Below are 12,390 nucleotides of genomic sequence, written 5' to 3'. Positions count from 1 at the left end.
TCTTATATGTGGCCAGGGTTACACTGTCCACATGCCACAGACAACACCGTAGTCTGTAATGATAACCTCTTACAGATTTATTCTCTGTTAAACCTGGATAACGTCTGAGTGTTTGGCACAGAAATGCAATCTAATTTGTAATATGTTCCTTCTACACAACACATTACAATGGACTATGGGGCACGACCAGGCAGAAAACATAGCCAGCCTCCTGGAATGCTCTCTTCATCTCCACCTAATGGTGCGACAAGCAAACAATCATAATTGGTGTGTATAAAATATTTCACGCACTAGATTTTTTCAACACATTTATTGTTTATTTACTACACATATATTAGCACTGCTTTAAGGAATCGTATAGGCTTTATAAATATTTTAATTATAGTGTTTATGACACATTTTATTTCTCAAAAAAAGAACATAGTCATATATATATGAAATATTGTATAGAAAGTAAGAAAGAAAGTTTACCAAACGTTCAGAATCCATACACAATCCCACCACAGCACCACCACTACCAGGTAATTTCACAGCAGAGCCAAACTGTATGTAAATACAAAAGAAAAGTAGACTTTCAAAGCAGGATTTTTCTTCAATAAATATGTCAAATATTTTTTACTTAGGTTTGGTTACTTAGGTTTGGTTTTTACCCCAAATACAGGTATATAGACATGACATCTTCCCTGTTAATTTAGTTTCTTTGCACAAGAATATCTATGCTTATACATTCATTTATGTGGCCCAAGATTTTACCCAAACTGACAGGATACAACAGAGCAGATAAGGGTTATCATTTGCTGGTTGGTAGCATGACGAACCAATAGCCAACGGATAGCCTAAAGACTCAACTATAGTGCAACTACAGTACCATTATACAGTATATGGTTGAAATGACAATAAAAGCTTCTTGACTTGATGACCATTCAGGTTTCCAAAGAGGGTAGAACAATTATCTGCACCGATTTACTTCCTTGACTAGTATTAGAAGAGGCAAGGCATGGTGATGCCTGTGGTTTCGTTCACAGCAGTTTAGTACAAATGGAAAACATCAAGGCTAATTTTAAACCAAAAGCATTAACCATGCAGTTTTTAAGCTTGTTGCATGGTTCAAGAAATGACATTCCTGCCATTTCTTCATGTTTTCAACCCAAGAACAACAAAAGCACCGTAGACACGTTCTACATTCTACTTTGTCATTCCAAGCTTTTTATTTTCATTATTGGGTTCTATGTTGTTTACTCTGCTGGAGAGATGCCATTGCCATTCGTTATGTAATCTGACACGCCCACACAGAGATGGAGTTTTGTAGCATTTAGCTAGAATTTACAGTAATTAAAGTAGTCTTAGCTCACATTAAAAAAAAATCATAATGGGTTCACAAAATCTAGGAAAATCTACATCCTCGTCATGCTTTACCTGTCTTGCCATTTGTACCATTTGAAGATTTCCTGTTCCCAAACAGGCGTCAGTGTAAATAGACCTGCAGGGGAAAAAAATTGAATGTTTTAATTTGCAGTTCAAAATGCACCTCACGCTATATCATGAGTGGAACCGGTTAGATGTACGTGTGAACGATCTTACCGTCTAAGTTCAAAGTTTTCATCCATAAGCTGGGCAAGTCTTGGCCAGTCCTTGCATTCAAAAGCTTCCCTGCATTAAAAAAAATCATCTTGTAACAAAGCAGTTTGTTCCTTTATTAATAAGACATTATTTAGGGCTGTCATTGCCCACGCGTCAGCTAAAATTATTGCTATGATCAGTGGATGTGAAATGTATATTAAGATAGATTTTTGGAAGATAAATGCATATCTCTAATGACTTTTTAAAGTATATAAAGCAGAAGACAAAAACAAAAGCGTGTTTATTTTACAAGCAGCCAGGGGGAGACTATGATGATTGTGGAGAGATATAGTTAGAAGAGAATTCTGTTTTAATCATAGTTAATGAAAATAAAAGAATGATTTTAGATAAGACTATATGACCAAAGGTTTGTGGACACTTGACCATCAAACCCACATGCGGTTCTTCCCCAAACATTGGCCACCAAGTTTGAAGCCCACGATTGCATATAATGATGCTGTAGCATTAGAATTTCCCTTTACTAAAACTAAGAAACCCAAACTTTTCCCAGCATGACAATTCACCTGTGCACAGACAAGATCCATTAAGACATGCTGAATCCATTAAGACAAGGTTGGAGTGGAAGAACGCGAGGAGCACTGACCTCAGCTCCACTGAACTCCTTTGGGATGAACTGGAACACATGCAGAACCCCAGGACTCTCTCCTAGCCCAAAATCAGTAACTGACCTCATTAATGCTTTAACCTTTGGTCAGATGTCCACACATTTTTGACCATATAATATATATATATAACTCTAGATACACTAGAAGTTATAAACTAGCTATATACACACCTTTATCTGTTTATTTGTATGGCCTTTGTTTTTTACAGCGTAAATCGAAACACTATTAAATGGGGAACCATTTGTAATTTTTGTGTCCTTAATTCTAGCCACTTAAGCTACATATCTATGCCCATACCAGTGTATTTCAAAATCTTTCCTATTTGTATTAAAATGAAGCACAGCTACAGTACAGCTTTATAGTGTGATGCTGCTTGTCAGATTTTTGCCAGAACAGCAGGCTGAGAAGTGCAGTTGTGCCATGCTGCTATTTACATGCAGGTTATGTTTCGTTCTATAGATTATTTGTTATTCCCACACCCCACACTTAATCATACACATTCATTCACACCTAGGATCAGTGCATCTACATCTTTGGGAGGTGGGAGGAAGCAAGAAAACACACTTAAATGGTTTGTGACATGGCAGCATGATCTATGAGTGGGATGATTAACAATATCTAAACTAATGGTCTAAATGTAGAAAAGAATTTGAACAAACCGGGCCTGGTCTGTGAGTTTGGCAAAGCGTTTCATGGCATCTAATACTTCAGGTTCACCTAGTCAAAGACAGGGACATAAAGAGATGATCAAGAGAGCTATGTCAATATGACAAGAGTTCATGTTTGCTCAGTGTACTTACCCTTCAGCCAGCGCTCTCGAACATTGCTGTGAATGCGGCCTGAGTCACTTGGATCCCTCAAGTAAGCTAACCAAAATGTGGGAAGACTGCTCATATCCATAGAGATGTACTCCCCTAAATATACAGATACGATCAAGCTCCAGATGTGTGGAGTCTTAGACTGGGTTTAATGCACACAAACATTTCATTACGTGATTAGGAAAATATATGAAGCTTTCTTTTGCACACTGAAGGTCTCAAGTTTGTACACATAAATATAAGCATGTTTTTCCTCACTTATTTAACTTTTATACTTGGTTATAATCATTGAAGATTTCATTATACATTGTTCTAATTGTGTAATGAGTAAATACATAATAATAATTAAAAAAAGAAAACTGAAATGAAAATTCAATCTTTGGGACTTTGGCAATCACAAAATTCATGATGAAGATTACAGACCTTTTTTTGTAAATTCTGGTCAGGTATAAAATATTTAGGTTTGCAGTGTATGTAGTAAACAACGCTAAAAACATTAATTTATTCATCTTTAGTAGTTTCCATAGTGGAGAGTGAGTGTATCTCAGGGTCAAATAGGGAAAGGTGAGAACAAATCCTGGACAGGACCAGTGACTAGTGTAGTGTCATGTGTATATACATTCACACCTGAGAGAACATGAGCATAGCCAATTCAACTACTGTATCTTGTACTGAATAAAACCACATTTCTGAACTATATATTGCCAAACTATGCCACTCTCCAAAGAGATATCTAATCTGTGATCATTAAAATATATTCAGTAATAAGCAGTACAAAGAAATACGTTTTCAGAATCAGTACCATAACCTTGCTTGTCCATTATCTGCTTGTTAAAGTCCATGTACACCAAACCCTCATACACCTGCAAGAGCATCACGATACAATAAAAAGTAAGAAAAAGAGTTAACACTAAAGAATTTACTGAGTGATGCAAGACTAACCTGTACCACTCTGTCCTGCAACCCGGCTGTGATAAAGAGCTCGTCCGTCTCTACATTCAGGATAAAGTCGGCTCGGATTGGTTTGGGAAGATCCTAACAACAGAGACTCAGATATTATTATTATTATTATTATTCATTCATTCATTCATTCATTTTCTACCGCTTATTCGGATACACCCTGGACGAAGTGCCAACCCTTCGCATGGCACACACACTCTCATTCACTCACACACACACACACTACGGACAATTTTCCAGAGATACCAATCAACCTACCATGCATGTCTTTGGACAGGAAAAGGAAACCGGAGTACCCAGAGGAAACCCCCGAGGCACAGGGAGAACATGCAAACTCCACACACACAAGGCAGAGGCGGGAATTGAACCCCCAACCCTGCAGGTGTGAGGAAAACGTGCTAACCACTAAGCCACCGTGCAACCCTATTATTATTATTATTAGTAGTAGTAGTAGTAGTAGTAGTAGAAGAAGTATTATTATTATTATTATTATTATTATTATTATTATTATTATTATTATTATTTCAGTTAAAATTGCAAGATGTTAAGATTAAAGATTTGTACTCGGAAAAATGGGGTACTTACATCTTCAGTGAGGTTGTAAAATTTCATCAGGCACTTCAAGGTAGCAGACACAATTGCACTTCAGATAAAACACAACAAGTAAGAAATCTGTTAAAATTACAGACCGTAAATGTACTAATGTACAAGCAGCGTACCTGGTCTTATTTTTCGATGTACAAATACAAACTGAGGATTAATGACTTTATTGTAATGAATTTATTGTGAAATATCTAAAAACTCTTTGGTGAAGAATACCTACCTACTGCCAGCTAGGCCCTGGAAGTGACCAGAAACATGCATTACATATGAAATTCAGTTTTGAAGCAACGTAGAAAACAATACACTGAAAGATCTGTAGAGAACAATGCAGAATTATTTGAACTCACCACCTGCCGTGGAATGTTGGTATCATACTTTAGAGTGAAATTCTGCTTGGTAAGAGCGATGCTGTCCGGACAATAAGGAGATTAAGATATCAGTTATATTCTGTTTTAAAATTTATTTATTAAGAATTTCTTTAAGATGTTCTTTGGGTTACATCAAAGAACAACAAGAAACCTAGAAATTCTAGATCTTAAGGTCATTTTATAAATAAACCATAAGCCACGCCCTTTAAATGAGAACAATATTTGTATTTGTACACTTGGGCCAATACACAATTCCAATGCATTAGCATTTCTGTTTGGAACGACTATAATAATAATAATAATAATAATAATAATAATAATAATAATAATAATAATAATACATTTTATTTATAGTCACCTTTCAAATCACTCAAATTCAAACAGGTAATAAATAATAAAAGAACAGAAAAGAACAATTAAAAAAAAAAACAGTAAGACAATCATTTAAGGTGATTTAAAGGTGGGGTCTCCGTTGTTTGAAAGACAATGTCGACATTTGAAATCACCAAAACAAACACGCCCCTAACCCAAATGGGTCCCACCCCTGTTTTGATAGCTCCCCCCCACACATACACCAAACAAGTATAACCCAAGTATAACCAAGACAAGTATTATGGAGAAAGCTGGAAAGCTGATCCTATATTAGCACGGTCCTACTTCTTGCCTTATCGTAAGCCTTTCTTCGCTTTCTTTCTTTGTTTTTATCCTCCATGTCAATGTTAAATTATGACTGCTAATGTCACTCATGTGCACTGAACACTCTCTCTGCCACATAATGACAAGACACACCCCTTTCTGCTCATTGGCTACACGTTAGTTTTGTTTTTGTTTTGTATGGTGGCCGAATGTTGTTTTCTGAAGCATTTCTCAAACAACGGAGACCCCACCTTTAAGTAGAGCCTAGGATCAAGTGGAAAAAGCACTTCTGAATAAATAGGTCTTGAGTCATGTTTTGAATGAGCTGAGAGAGTCTGTGTTAAAGTGTTTTCCAAAAAAGAATTACAGAAACGAGGAGCAGTGCGACTAAATGCTCTAGCGCCCATGGTGTTTAAACAAGCAGGGGGTGTAATGAGGGGCCTTGATGAGGAAGAGCGAAGAGAACAGGAGAGAGGGAACGTAGAACTGTATAAGATCTAAAAGGTTTGGTGGAGCAATGTTATGAAGGGCTTTAAAGGTGAAGAGAAGACTCTATACGGTGTTTAAGATGGAGCCAGTGTTGTTGTTGAAGGGGGTAATTTAATACACATGTAGAATCACTAAATTGAAATATACTCCACCAATAAATTGGGTTCCTTTACATGTAGAAAATAAAATAGCAGAAACAATTGCAAAAGTTTTAGCAAGGAAAATTGACATCCAAGTGAATGGCCAGGTGATGAGCATGACATAGAAGGGCATATTTTTTTACTGATAAAAAAAGAAGAAAAAAAAATGAAATTTTCACATGAAAACCTTCACAGTGGTGCAACTATCAGCTGACGAAATGGTTATTTTCTGTATGAACAAACATCTATGATGCAAACTTGGTTATGGTTTAGATCCCCAACCATACTGAACTAAACTGTACTGAAGAAATGGGCTGACTGCTTGTAACACAGGAGAAAGCTATTCATGGATGTATAGATTGTTTAGTTCTGGATTTGATAACAGGCACTAATGCTGTAGAAGCTGAACACACAGCGTCAGCTAAAGTAGGTAGTCTGGCTTCAGACATATTACTGATATGATGCAACACCCATGCAGCATAAAACGAAGACATGGAAGAAGATGTAGTTTAATGTTTGCTACAAAAATGTCATGGAAGTGACGTAAATTCAGTGAAAAGGTCTCACATTACTCTGTTCGAGTACAGGCACACTCAGAAAGGCCAAAAGGATCATTAAAAGCAGGGAAAAAAACAACAACAGAAAGCAAAACAGCAGAAAGAAATCAATGAGGAATGCCACATAACAATAGGAACACCCATGAAACAAGGAGGAACGCCACATAACAATAAGTTCCCAGAACATTCGATACATGGATCATTAAGCCTGGTCTGGTGCTCTTTTCCTTACAGTATAATGGTGTCAGTGAGATTGTGTTCATTTATGTAAGAGTTTCATTCTGTATGCAAACTTGCAGAAGATTGTATACTATACAAACAGCAACAAACCAGCTGCCTGTTCAATCTATGATTTGCCATAAAAAAAAACTAGCAGCCTTAGATAATGGTCTTAGATAATGTGTATTATGTTCCCGCGTGTATGAAATTGCCTTTTTACTCACCGACAACTAGAAGAAATTCTCTGCAAATCTGTTAGAGATTCCGATCGATTGCATACCCACAATTGTCAATGTCGATTTTGCAAAGCAAAGGACTGTTTTGTAAGTTACAACCTAAATGCATTATGTTTAATACAATTAATACAATTTTAACAAACGGGTAAAAAAAAAAAAGGCTTCAGCCCTTCTGGAAAAGTCTATTAAACACTTAAATCTCTTGTGTCAGTAAGTAATGGCAGGTTTTAATGATTTCACCACACTACCATTTTGAGATGTGTGACATGAAGTGTCTTACCCTTGATTTGAGCAGAACTGATAAAACTTCTTACAGGTGGCCTGTAACAGTCTTAGACCTCCCAAATACCTGGCCAAAGAGAACATGAGTCAATGTTGAACCACAACCATTTCATACAGGATATATTGCCTGCACACATAGCGAACAGAGACGGGAAGTACTACTGGAAATAAAAGAACAAACCCCTCTTTGTGGCTGATGCGAAACAGATCCTGTAGGCTGCCGAACTCAGTGGGATCGTTCAGAGGATGAGGAAGGAGGACCTAAAAAAACAAACAGGTTATAGGGGTTCAAAAGAAATAAGGCTATGTCTTCTTAGGATTTATAAGGTTTATATTATATCATTTACCAGAGATTGGCTTTCTATTAGTGTCACTTCGGCCCAGAAATTAGAGATGGTCATGGCGATGGTTTTGCCATGGAAGCCATCAGAGGGATTTCCCATCAGCCCTACCCTGTGGAGGGGCAAACGGTGATAAAAAAAAAAAAAAAAAGGAGGACTCAAAAGATTCCAGCTAGACCATATTCGTAAAGATGCTGTGTGTGTGTGTGTGTGTGTGTGTGTGTGTGTGTGTGTGTGTGTGTGTGTGTGTGTGTGTGTGTGTGTGTATCACCAACCTGGCATAAGAGCGGAATATTATAGGTTTGGCTGGAAGCTCTTGCTGTTTAGTTGTGTAGTGTGCAAGCCATTTTGTGTAGTCAGAAAGACCCTGTAATGTAAGAGAAATATAATTATCTTTGGATTAATCTGATTATTATGGCAACTATTAGCACTAATACAAACAGTTTTTTTGTTTGTTTGTTTGTTTTTTAAATGCACCTAATTAACTAAAAAACAGATGTCAAGGCTATACATTTTAATCACAAACTCACGACTTGTCCGATTAACTGGAACCCTGTCGGTAGCTTCATTCCATACACAGGTAATTGTTCTTCATTTATAAGCCATTCCTAAGAACCAGTACATGAATAGAACAATCAGTGTCAGCCACAAATAATCCAATAAGGTAAACTTAAATGTCATGGTGATTAAATGTTGTGTTTCTCCAGCACTTCGAAGTTGTGCAGTTGATGCAGTTTTTTGTTTTTTTTGCTTCAAATCGACGCTATGCACTGACCCACAACCTGCCGAAAGTCCTGTATTCCACATCCGGCTGCTTGAGAAGGAAGTCTGAGAGGTAAGATAGTGTCTCTTTTCGGAGGCAGTAGAAGACCACGCTGGCCAGACGAGATGCTGTGATACCCTCTTGTGGCTTCTCAAGGAAACGCTGGATCCTAAAAAATATATGATCCAGTCTCAATGTAGTAAAAGATGTGCCATCTGCATATCCTAACTAAACTCCTACACTGGAATTACTTAAAGCATATGAATATATAATGAGAGTTTTACTCCTAAATCTGCAAAAGTTTGCCTATAATATAATAATAAAAAGTATATTTCACTACAAGAACAGATACCTGATGAATGTTATTAACCAAAGTGTCAAGTGATACTATATTTTCTTTACAATCGTATGGTTGCAAACTTCCTGTAAACAGTTATAGAGCAACCCTTACCTATGAGTATCTGGACATACTTCTACAATGCCTCTGGTGTAACATTTCTCCCCTTCTTCAAGCTCATAATATATAGCCAACTCTCCAGACTGAAAAAATGAATCACAAGTGTGATTAACTGAGCCATTCAGTTGTGAAATACTCTCTAAAAAGTAACTGCAGGTGAAACTGCAGCAAAAAAGAATAAGTTAACAACATTAACATTAATTTGATAAAATATTGGTTTTGAAAATGGTCACTATATTATATTAACAGCTTGTCATGTTACTACATTGTTATTGCACATACTCTGCCTAAGAAGCAGTTGTTCTTACCTTAGACCGGAAAAAACGAATAACTTGAGCGATGTCAAAGTTTTGATCAGAACAAAGCATGTCTCCTGCAATCTAGAACCACAAAACCACACCGTTAAAAGCACAACACGCTTTGGAAAATAAAGGTAAATACTCAATGCTGTAATTGTAAACGTAAACTGAGTCCATGTCATACCACCATGATGTCGTCTTGAAGATGACGGCTTCGGATGGCCAGCTCCATGTCAGCGACGGCCCCGAGCCGGTCCTCCAAAGTGGTGCTACCATCATTCACCACATTCTCCACTGGGAAGTCATTGGCAGTTGCCCAACGCTCATAATGTTTGTACCTTCAATGTTTTAAAGAGTATTTTATAAAAACTACTTCAATATAACAAGCAACTTAAACTGAAAAAAATGATTTAATACCAGGACAAATGATAAAAATGTACTTACTTGTCTGCATTTGTGACTAAATAGACTTCACTAAATAGTTGTCGCCTATAAAACACGAGACAGATTAAATAGCAGACAGAAACGCCTTTTCAAAAATAATAACAATTAAATTTAAAGAAACGTACATGTTGACTTTTTCCCACCAGAAATCTAGGATTTTCTTCCCCCCAACACCAGGTAGCAATGCTTTTGGGACTCCAGATAGATGTGTGTACAAGCCTGTGACATCATTCTGCAAAAAAGAGAAAAAAAGTTAAAAAAAAAAAAAAAACCTGCCTCATGACCCATGATCACCCCAGCACATTATCAGCTCAAGTAAGGTTTCTTAGATGAATGTTTGTTCGGCAGATGGATCAAGTCAACATAATCGTACACCTAATTAGCAGAACTTTTTGCAGGGTCATCTGAGGTGTTTTCATTTTTTGCTTTTTGAATAACACACTGATGAAGCACGTCCAATTCACATCTAATTATGCTAGTAAGATAACTACCCCAGATTTTGCGGATGATGAATGTTTCCTGATCCTCTCGATTCCCAGATTTCTGTATTCTGTATCATTTGTTCCAATTGCACGATTCAAATCAGTGACTTAATCAGAGACTGATTCAAATGAGGAAGCTAAGGTCAGATTGGATGACCATAAAACTCTTTTCCAACCTACAGTGATGCCGAAGCTAAACAGTATCATTGCCAGCTCACGGTTCCAATATTCTTGGTTTGATTCTTGAGCTTGGATGACTGTCTGGAAAGAGTTTTACATATTGTCCATGTGTTAAATGCCCAGTGATAGACAGGTACATTCCCACCTTGGGTGCAGTTTTTTCCAGGATAGATTCCAGATACACTATGAGCATGACCAGGATAAAAGTGGTTATCCAGAGCACATTGGAATAACCCAGATGAGGATGTGGTCCTTTAATATTGCATCAGGGAGTTATTTTAATGCTATAGACACACATTTAAAATTCAATTCAAAATGAATTGCATGGCACTTTTAACGATGGGCATCATCACAAAGCAGCTTTAAGAGAAATATATAGATAATCAATTTTGAATTTAAATTTATTCCTAACGAGCAAGCCAGGGGCAAGGAAAAGTCTAAGTTTTACAGAGCAAACAGAACAATGATACATCACATGCTACTTGTGCAGAAGAGGAAAAATCAAGACAAGTACAAAGCTATGCCTACTTGCTTGTGTCTTTAGGAATAATTTACCTCTACAACTCTATCTATTTATACCATCTATCTGGCTCCTGAGAGAGCACAATGTGCTTCTCGTACTCTTTATATATCTCTGTATAACACATAATAAAGTCATGTGAAACAAAGCAAAGTGTCCAAATCTTCAAGAATTAGAAAGAGTGAGGCTTCTAGGAACTTTCTAGAAGTGTAGGTCAAGCTAAAAATGCTTGTTTGGGTCCAATGCTATTGTGTGTGTGTGTGTGTGTGTGTGTGTGTGTGTGTGTGTGTGTGTGTGTGTGTGTGTGTGTGTGTGTGTGTGTGTGTATCAGTAACACTTTGTCCAAGGACAGATCTAGTCCAAAGTTCCCCTTTAAAGTAAAAGTCCTCCTATGGGACATGCAGGGAAGTAAATGAGGTGTTCAGTAGGTTTATATGGATGTAAAGAAAAACATGCCACAAAATGCTAAACATTCATATGATAAAGACTGTAGCTCTGTACCTTAATCTGCGTCTCTAAAAGAGTACCATGACCTGCAACAAGTAAAATGCAAATCATTCTAAAGCCTGTTCTTTTCTGTTTACAACAGAGTTTAACTGCAAGATGTGCAGAAAGAGTACATAGATCAGTTTTACAACCCGGAAGTGGGCGTGTCTTTACGTGTCTTAAAGCTACAGCGTCTCCCAAAATAGTTCCCTTATGACAACCACGGTGATTATCAAGCAGCTGTTTTAACTAAACTAATTAGTTATTATATTCCTTATAGTTATCTGCTGTGGATATAAACATGGTCCCAGGTCATGTATTAATGCATGTAAAACTAGACTTGTAAAGTTTTGGCTTGTCGGTATTCCCAAAGACTAGGGTGCCAATACTTTTGGAGACGAGCGGACACGAGCATGTGACGTCACCAGAATACCCATGACGCAATTCCCTGTGTTCCGCTGAGTGTTTTGATAAGTCACATGTCAACATTGTGGAAAGTTTTTTGATTTTGCATATTTTGGGGGCGGGGCTTGGCCAATCGATACAATCGATTTAAACCTTTGTCCAGAGTATCACCCTAAAGAAGCTGGCCGAGTTTGGCTTAGATAGCTCGAAAGCTTGCTGAGTTATAAACCTCTAAAGTTTATAATGGGTGTCTATTGCAAAAAAAAATGCCAATTTGAGACCCAGTACCATAAGTACCGGTACTTTGATCACTTAATAGCAACAAATACAGACCAGGGTCTACGACCTATCCAATTTTGGTGCATGTGGCAAAGAGTTCCTCTTGATACATATTTGTCTAAGAAGACTAAGCAAAACAGAATGTTGACTCTTCTACAAGCCAACGCAATAAATCCAATA

General features: G+C 37.2%; 1 protein-coding gene across 1 annotated transcript; it reads right to left on the bottom strand.

Moving 5' to 3' along the window:
• Positions 1–59: 59 nt before the first annotated feature.
• Positions 60–11,694, bottom strand: LOC113660480 (glucuronokinase with putative uridyl pyrophosphorylase). The gene is made up of 23 exons (XM_027174013.2): positions 11,542–11,694; positions 9,984–10,090; positions 9,859–9,903; positions 9,599–9,752; positions 9,424–9,495; positions 9,110–9,198; positions 8,671–8,827; positions 8,426–8,503; positions 8,171–8,262; positions 7,902–8,007; positions 7,736–7,815; positions 7,553–7,621; positions 4,975–5,035; positions 4,848–4,864; positions 4,610–4,667; positions 4,007–4,099; positions 3,867–3,927; positions 3,047–3,160; positions 2,906–2,963; positions 1,582–1,650; positions 1,417–1,480; positions 472–543; positions 60–235 (listed from the first exon to the last, which is right to left on the bottom strand). Exons 1-23 carry the CDS (start codon positions 11,596–11,598, stop codon positions 164–166), a joined length of 1,845 nt encoding a protein of 614 aa, XP_027029814.1. The 5' UTR covers positions 11,599–11,694; the 3' UTR covers positions 60–163.
• Positions 11,695–12,390: the final 696 nt, after the last annotated feature.

Source organism: Tachysurus fulvidraco, chromosome 11, assembly GCF_022655615.1.
Source record: "Tachysurus fulvidraco isolate hzauxx_2018 chromosome 11, HZAU_PFXX_2.0, whole genome shotgun sequence".
NCBI lineage: Eukaryota > Metazoa > Chordata > Actinopteri > Siluriformes > Bagridae > Tachysurus > Tachysurus fulvidraco.
The sequence above is the reverse complement of the archived record's forward strand: the minus strand, read 5'-3'. Positions and strand labels throughout refer to the sequence as shown.

Bases quoted from the DNA above. Each gene is read 5' to 3' on its own strand.
- LOC113660480 (XM_027174013.2), bottom strand. From the start codon at position 11,598: ATGATTTGCATTTTACTTGTTGCAGGTCATGGTACTCTTTTAGAGACG. The intron at 8,828-9,109 runs GTAAGGGTTGCT...TATATTTTTTAG, and splicing joins GTATGTCCAGATACTCATAG to GATCCAGCGTTTCCTTGAGA. The intron at 3,928-4,006 runs GTTAGTCTTGCA...ATGCTCTTGCAG, and splicing joins TGCAGGACAGAGTGGTACAG to GTGTATGAGGGTTTGGTGTA.